Here is an 8,531-nt window from a genome sequence, read left to right on the forward strand (position 1 = left end):
AATGCATTTTTTTCGCCACTGATTAAGCTCTATACAGGCATTGAAAAAAATATTAGACAACCCTTGTTTTCTTCAATTTCTTGTTCATTTTAATGCCTGGTACAACTAAAGGCACATTTGTTTGGACAATTATAATGATAACAAGAAGAATAGCTCATGAGAGTTTAATTTACGAGCTGATATCTAGCCATTTTCCATGATTTTCTTGATAATGATTCTGGTTATTTTCAAGACTTTAAACAAGTCAATTTACTGCTGTGTACTCCGGTCCAGTAGATGGCAGTAATGACCGTGTAAAGTGGTTTGTAAACCGCCAAAAATCTAACTACCCATATCTCTATGGCAACGACAACTATCCATTAGCCGTCTGTTAGCTTCTCATAGTTAGCAGCTACTTAACGCTGCAAAATATTCGTCTATTTACTGACACTCTTACTGCTTGCATTAGCAAACACTTCGAGCGGATAGCCAATACATTTCATGTTGTTTCGTGTACGACAAATACAATACGTAGCTCTGTGCTAACTCTGGCTATTGAAATGTGCTAGCATAGCTAACGTTTGTTTCTCGGATGCTTACTTGTTTGATATTAATTTAATGGCAGACAACTGGAACACAGATACTGGAGAGGCTGTGTATCGTTCCCGGGATGCAGTCAAAAACTTGAAAATAAGGTAAGTAGGAAATAGCAGTTACCTATAGCTATAAAACGAAAAATGTGCTAAGTTAATGAAGTCGGAGGAGTTGAGGGGATTTACAGTGTCATTTTACTGTAAGAGTCTGCTTCTGTAATGTATTTAACCGGGTAAAGCGTTATTTAGATTAAAAATAAAATAAAAACTTCTTTACAAGCGTGTCCAAGTCATCAGCAGCCCATTAGTCAGCTAGGTTTTAGAGACACAACATGTAAAAGTTACAGACCATCAGTGGTGGAAGATGTATTCAGACTTGTAACTTTACTTTACTTGAGCATTTACATTTTCTGCTAATTTTATACTATTTCTTCACTACACTTTGGAAGCAAATTATACTAATTAATTTATACTTAATTAATTATACTTTATGCTTCTGCATTTATTTGACAACATCAGTTACTAGTTTCTACTTGCATATCGTCACACTGTTAAAATAATCGCCTAAGTCATTTTTTTGTCAAAATTGTTGTTGTTTTTTGCCTATCTCATCTCCTCATGACGCCGGCCACCTATGGTAAAATCGCCTACATCCTCAGTTGATCAGATCATGTGATTTTACCCCTTTAAGATCATCACTTCTTTGACAATTTGCCACATAGGCATCAGAGAATAACCCAGCAAAGAAGAGCTAGAGAGAGATTGTTTAGTTATCAGTTTAGTTTAGTAGTGTTTTATTGTTGACACTAATGTTGGTAACACTTTACCCTAAGGTGTCTACATAAGAGTGACATGAGCGTGTCATAAACATGACATGGGATGTGTCATGAAAATGAATGACACTTTGAAGTAACATTAATGCTCATGATTCTTGTCATGTCATGTTTCTGACAGGCTTGTGTGAATCTTATGTAGACACCTTCAAAATAAAGTGTTACCATATCTTGCTTAAGTCACAAAAGCATGTTCAAAAATTGCCTAAGTCATTTATTTCTCTTAAGTTACATAATTTACACACAGTGTTATTATATTACTATGCCAATAGCCATCATTTGTTACATCCTTTTTGAGTGAAATTATCAATAAATGTCATATGTTACACTTTTGGTGAAGTTTTGTGTTTCCTGCAAAACTTGAAAAATGAGTTAGGTGATTATTTTAACAGGGTGACAATATTCAAGTTATCAATACAAAATTAAGTCAACAAAAACTACAATGTATTATTATTGTTTAAGCTACTGACAGTAATGTAAACATTAATGCATGACAATAGAATTGTAGTCTCTGCTGACCATCTCTCTGTTTGCGCTGAGTGGTGAGTTACCCAGCCTCAGTCAGGAAACATTATTTCATCACAGTATCTATTTGTTTTCCCACCTCAGGGTGCGTATAGAGAGGGTGACCTCCACAGCAGCCCTCTCTCAGCACCTCCAGCAGCAAGTTCTGTCCCAGCAAGACAGAGAGGACATTGAACTGGAAACCCTTAGCTCACATGTCCAGCCAGGTATAGGTCTTTACTTGTTCTGCAGACGGCAGAAAGTAATCTATACCAACAAACTTGTATTTAACCATGCATACATGTTTTAGGGTGGATATTTCCCTCAAAGCAAATTTTAATAACTTTCTGTTATTCTGTCATCAGGTGATAATGAGGAGGAGCTGGTGGTGGGCTGGCAGGAAAAACTCTTCAGTCAGGTAGCACTTTTGAGTTTTTAGTAGGGCACTTTATGCCATTTTTATTTGATAAGTCAACTAATTGTTGCAGCTCCTGTGTTTAATATTGTCAGTCCATAGCAAATTATAATGATTTATGACTTCATATAGCTCAAAGTGATTAAAAAGAACAACTTACAGGTCAAGAGTTAAAGGTAATTTAGCTGTTTACTTTGCTAAACCCCCTCACCAGCATGTGTCTCTGTCTGTGGTCACAGTATGAGTTTGAGCTGTTCCAGAATGAGAAAGCATGCCAGAGCCCTCTGGACCGTCAGTACGTCACTGAAATCAAGGCCCTGAACAAATCCAAGGGCAGACGTAATCGCAGAATTTCCACTTACACTGATCATGACCGCTACACCAGCTGCCTTCCATTCCACCAACTGGTAGGTTATGCTACATCCCATAATCAGTCAATCTTTATATGTATATATTGCAGTTGATAAAAAGATACACCAGAAAAATCAGAAATATTTACCGGTTGGAGACCAGTGCACAAGAGAAAATTGCTTGGAATGAAAATAAGTATTAAAATATAAAAAGGGAATAAAATAGAATATTAAAAAAAAACTACTACTAATAATAATGTATATATATGTGTGTGTATAAAATAACAGATAAAAGCTAGACCAGACATGAGATATAATTAAGGAGGATTCTTCAATTCTTGTGTGTTACTGTGTTTGAAAGTAGCTTGTTGTTTTTTGACCCTGAAAGCAGCACTCCACTGACATATTGACCACAACTAAATCCAGCCCCACATTCCTGGCTGAAAGGATGGCCAGCCTGAGACACAGACGGCAGGAGAGACGCACCATGTAGGTCAAGCAGCAGCTCACTTATTTCAATGAATTCATTGTCTTCCAGTGGGAAATTCTGTTTCACAATTTTTGAAATGCATGTAATTATTTATGTACAGCACATGCATTAAATTAGGCAGTGAAGATCAAATTTCATTAACTCTTTTATTTCACTTTTTAAAAAATCCTCTGTTGTCCTTAGAGGGCAAAAATATACTTATAAAAAAACTGTCATAACATCATATATTATCTTCCACTTTCACTGAGCTAAATCTTTTAACCAATTCAGACCTGATTATCTCTAACAAATATTGATTCCTTTTATAAAAAAGTTTTTTAAATGCCACTGTTGGTTTGTTTTTCACACTTTACTCTACTGAAGAAAATATCCCTTGTGAGACAGAAAAGGTACATCCAATTGATGGTTATGAATTCTTTAAGACAGTTGTAATGTTTAATGTTGTCTGGCATATTTTGCAGGGATTCTAGTATCCCTAAGTCAAAGATTGTCAACTGGGAGCCCACAGAGGAGTTTCTGAAGAACAGTCATTTGGTGAATAATGCCATGCAGACCATGCATATCATGGCAAACCTGGGCCCCCCTGGAGGGTAAAACCACATTTCCAATAATTTCACTCTTTATTGCTACATGTGGTGATTTGCTCAGTTTACACCTAGTACAAACTTGCAAGCTGTGTTATTCTTGATTGATTCTGCCTCTTAGTAGTAAGTGAAGAAATTGTTTGCTGTTTGCACATTTTATTGAAGGCATTAATTAAAACTGACCTGTGAATATTGTGTGGTCCCGTTGTGATTTTCTCTCTATTTGTTTTATCAGGCTGGACAAACAAGACAATGAATATTTGCTTGTAACCATAAAAACAGATGGCAATGGAATAGTCACCGTAAAACCTGACTTCAACAAAGGCAAAGAGCCTTACAGGCAAGTTCACAATATCAACATTTTATTAAAACTTTAACTGTATGACATGCAAGGAAATTATGTTTGTAAAATAAAAGGGATAAAGGGATACATGGTTTTTGGACAAATGAAGTGATGAACCGGTGTGTGTTGTTGTGCAGGATTACAACAAAAGGGGAGAAGAAGGAAGTTTGGCGTCTCACTGTGGAGAATGAATGCACAGCCATGCAATCAGAGGAAAAGGAGAGGGAACAGAACATGTACAAAGACGTGAGTTAATCTGCATTATGTTTAGAATCAGAGCAGAATTGAAGAGTAGAGTTTAAATGTTCATGTACATATTATGGAGTCAAACAACATGTCTTATCATATGTCTCCAGCTGTACCTACGGCACAAGGACTACCTCAACAGCCTTGTTGGGCAGGACTTTGAAATGGTAAGTCATTGAACAAACTATCCTTGCAGCTTGAGTGTGATGTGACAATACGGATCAGTGCCCTTTAAAGTTTCCCAAAGGCTAAGGTTACATATTTAAAGTGGAAACAGGATTCCAATCCATCAATAAAGTCGTTTTCTCTTGCCGGATAGAGTTTGACTGTCACTCCGTTTGTTTCCACGGTCTGCCATTTCTGCAAGCTTGGGATAGCAAACGTAAGCTATTTCATTAAATTGGCCCTTACTAAAATCTGTTCTGGTAAGCAAAGAAGAACTGACTGGATTTTGGAGGTCAAAGGTCAAGGTCACTGTGACCTCACTAATAGGCATAACTCAAGAATTCATACAATAATTATGACAAACTTTCAAATTGACTGTGACATCATCATTTGTAAAAACACTTTTCAACGGGATAACTCAGGAACAGAAGGGAAGACATTTGGTCAGATACTGAAGTGGTGACACCAAAACTGTTTTGGTGAGACTAAAACTGTGGTGACTGTGGATGTGTGTGAGGCATCCATGTTTTATAATTTGTAGCTTCTTTGCAACAACATCTATATTTGAAGCATTTTCTACTGTCATGGATACATATTAGGTAATTCTACAAATGACAAAAAAGCAGCAATTCCTCACATTTAAGAAGCTAGAACCAATGTGTTTGATGTCTGCTTGAACATAACTGAAATAAATGATGACATTTCAACACTGGATTTCTATTTACGAGATTTTGAATCTTAATATAACAGTAAGCAACCCATTTGTTGTGGTCTGAGCTGCTGGTTCTCTTGTGTGAGATATAGTGGTTCTGAATGGCATATATAGAACCTTGAAACTTGCTAGCTAACATGTTTTATGGTGATCTGTTTGGTCTACATTCTTAGCCTCCTCTAGGTATTCTGCGTTACGTGATGAATGGAGAGATAGGTAAGTAGAAAAGCTGTGGTCATCTGTCCTGTGTAAATTTCAAAAACTGCTTGTCTTTGATATTTAAATCTTCTTCTTCTTCTCCTTACCCAGTGTCAGCCAAAGGCTTTGAATATGATAACTTATACATCCACTTCTTCATGGAACTTCCCAACAGTAAGTCACATACACTTTACAACACCATTTACATTGTGATACTCATCAATATTTTATATTAAACCAAATTTGATTTTCCACTTCAGCTTGTGTTTTTCTTGTTTGTTTAGATTGGTCCAGTTTGCCCTTTCAGTCTCACTCAGGGGTTACGCAGACCTGTAGGACCAAAACATTAGGGAAGGTGTGTATACTGTACAAGAAACTGCTGAGCAGATTCAGAGTGTGGCTGCTGAGATTTGTTAAACCCTCAATATTTTCTTTGCCAACAGGAAAATGTTGCTTTCTTCAGTTACCCTTTCAGCTTTGAGGCTTTCTACATGAGTGAAAAAGAGAGTGAGGGTTGGTATCAGCCACGGAATATATGATATAATATATAATATATGTGTTTTATGCATTCGTTCAATGTGGGTGATTTTGTTTATTTTATTGATGCAGTACATCTAAGAGATTCAACTGACACATGATGTTTCTTTTTATTTCAGAGTCAATTCCCCAGTGGCCAGTGGTCTACTTCAAGGTTCTTTCTCTGGACTCCTGGCAGCGCTATCGAACTGAAGGCTATGGATATCTACTTTTCCCTGCCATGACGGGTAAACTATGTACACTGCAAAGTGATTAGATCAAAATTAGGGCGGCAGCAAACTGTTTTAAAGAAAATGTCAGGAAATGCAGAAAACGACAACAATAGCAGTAATTCCTGACATTCTTGGCATGAGTACTTGATTATTAAAATATTAGCTTTTACTTTTCTGTTGTTTTAGCTCTAATTAACAATTATAAAATGCATTAATAAAATACTATTCATTTAGAATTTTGAAGGAAAGTGTAAATATCTGTTGGGATTAGAAATGTAGATGTCAACCAGAATCACTAATTCTCCCACAAAAAAGCATTTCCATGTTCTGTACATTAATATTTAATGAGAAATATATTAAGAACGTTTTTCAATATTATGACTAATTCTTTCATTAGAGAAAATTTCTCAAAATAATTAATTATTTTGAGATCCTAGATTTTTGGAAAGTTTCACATTAAAATAACCGACAGGATTTTATTTTTCATCACATTGGCACATTTACATATATTTGCCCACATTTTATGTTTTGTGTGTGTGTGTATACTTGTGTATGGCAGGTAAACATACAATAACATGCCATACATGGAGACCCCTTCAGACGGGGACAGTCTCTGCACTGAGACGCTTCTTTATCGGAGGTTCTCCGGAGCTTGAAGACCACAGCTATGTCAGAATACCAGGGACCTTCAAGGTAGACTCAAACCTCTGATTAAGCTCTCTTGAGACTAAGAGTAGATATTTGGTTGATGTTCATACTATGTCAATAATTATATTGAGGATTTCTTTGGTTTATTTTTATATTCCCATATATGGCTGCAGGGAGAGAGGCTGAGTCGCTTTGGCTTTTGCACTGAAACCGCAGGAAGTGTCACCTTTAATCTGCATTGCATCCAACAATCCAGGTAAGTACACTGTGAATGTGTCAGTATGAGTGTGGAGATGATTATTATTATTTTTGTTTAAATTTACAAGTAATGCTTCATGTACTGTAGCTGTACAGTGTGGTTCAGTATATCCATTTTATTTTATGTTTCAGGGCTTTTGTTGATGTCACCATGATGAAGAAGAGGAGGCAGAAAGTGTTTGACCAGCTGGGAGGATTTAATCAGCAAGGAGCTGTTTGTACCATCCTGGGTAAAGACTTTTGTTCAGATTAACTTTCAGCAGGACCAGGATGTGTAAAGATCAGTTTGAAGCTGAGTTGTGTTGTCAACACCACTTTCCAACTCTACATTGAATCCTCTGCATGGGTGTGACCTTATGAAATATATTTAAATAAAGGGGCATTATAACACATATATGGCACTGTTCCACTTGTCATAAAAAGTAATTGCAGCTTACACCTTGTCACTGAAAGGTTGATTTCATTCATTAGGGTTGTATAGTGAGATTTCTTCTCCAAAGATATCTTAGAAGAACATCTGATTTGGCTTTTAGCACAGTATTTTTACTTTTAATTTGATGAATGACATTTTTTACATCATTGTTTATTATGTTTTTTTCTCTGTCAGAGGCCTTCCAGAGGGCCAGGAGAAAGATGCAAGAGGCCCGCGAAAGTCTTCCCAGAGATCTCATCAACACCACTTCCCAACTGCACCTCGAATCCTCTGCATAGATGTGAAAACTACTATGGAGAATAGAAACGACAATTGCCATTTAAAATACGACAAGTTTGCTGTGTTTTGCTGAAAACATAGGACTATGGTGTACTGTAAAGAGTCAGAGAATTTTTTTTGTAAAGACAGCTGTCAATGTTGGGAGGTAGATATGGATTTTATGGTTAAGAATAAAGCAAAAGCAAAGCTAATATGCCTACACAGTATCACCCTGCATTATAATCTTTGTACAGTCACTTCGTCTCATATTTGAGTCTAATTTTAAGTTACAGACCGCGCTGCTTGTGAAAATGAATGTTACATAAAATAAAATACTTTCTTAGATTTTGATTGTATATTTTTGATTGGTTATTTCAAACATTATCATTTGTGTTAATTTTTTTTTCTCAAAAAGAGTGAACTATAACCACAATTTTGGGTATTTTTCCCCTTGTGATTATAGCCATCGTCAGTCAAATTTCATACACAATTGTGCTTATACTAAATGTTTTGTATATGCAGTTGAGGGCTATGTAAGTTGTGTGTATAGGAGCTGCTGTACTGCTATATGTGGCAAAGGAAGGTGGACTCTTACTAAAAACATTAATTCAAGAATTTTACAAGTGCAATTCTGAGTTACTTGTATTTGAGTGTTTCAATTTCTATTATATTTAATATCCATACTCCATATGTGTGAAGCCAATGCTTTACTATTTACTCCACTACATTTTGATAGCTGGGTTCTGATTAATAACACAAAATGAGATGTGTAT

General features: G+C 36.1%; 1 protein-coding gene across 2 annotated transcripts; it reads left to right on the forward strand.

Moving 5' to 3' along the window:
* Nucleotides 1-312: 312 nt before the first annotated feature.
* mks1 (MKS transition zone complex subunit 1) lies at nucleotides 313-8,107 on the forward strand. Of its 2 annotated transcripts, none has more exons than XM_059351654.1 (18): nucleotides 313-674; nucleotides 2,015-2,136; nucleotides 2,275-2,327; nucleotides 2,564-2,731; nucleotides 3,063-3,163; nucleotides 3,626-3,754; nucleotides 3,984-4,088; nucleotides 4,229-4,337; nucleotides 4,448-4,504; nucleotides 5,388-5,430; nucleotides 5,524-5,586; nucleotides 5,697-5,767; nucleotides 5,856-5,925; nucleotides 6,069-6,176; nucleotides 6,721-6,854; nucleotides 6,983-7,065; nucleotides 7,200-7,297; nucleotides 7,675-8,107. In XM_059351654.1, the coding sequence occupies exons 1-18, from the start codon at nucleotides 598-600 to the stop codon at nucleotides 7,776-7,778; spliced, it is 1,695 nt and encodes a 564-aa protein (XP_059207637.1). In that variant the 5' UTR covers nucleotides 313-597; the 3' UTR covers nucleotides 7,779-8,107. The 2 variants fall into 2 exon arrangements, with proteins under 2 accessions (XP_059207637.1, XP_059207638.1); XM_059351655.1 differs by having other exon boundaries at nucleotides 3,066-3,163.
* The last annotated feature ends 424 nt before the right edge of the window (nucleotides 8,108-8,531 follow it).

This window comes from Centropristis striata, chromosome 15 (genome assembly GCF_030273125.1).
Source record: "Centropristis striata isolate RG_2023a ecotype Rhode Island chromosome 15, C.striata_1.0, whole genome shotgun sequence".
Lineage (NCBI taxonomy): Eukaryota > Metazoa > Chordata > Actinopteri > Perciformes > Serranidae > Centropristis > Centropristis striata.

Excerpts from the sequence above, each read along its gene's own strand:
- mks1 (XM_059351654.1), top strand. The coding sequence starts at position 598 with ATGGCAGACAACTGGAACACAGATACTGGAGAGGCTGTGTATCGTTCC. Across the intron at positions 2,137-2,274 it reads TAGCTCACATGTCCAGCCAG|GTGATAATGAGGAGGAGCTG; the intron begins GTATAGGTCTTT and ends TTCTGTCATCAG. Across the intron at positions 4,089-4,228 it reads AAAGGCAAAGAGCCTTACAG|GATTACAACAAAAGGGGAGA; the intron begins GCAAGTTCACAA and ends GTTGTTGTGCAG.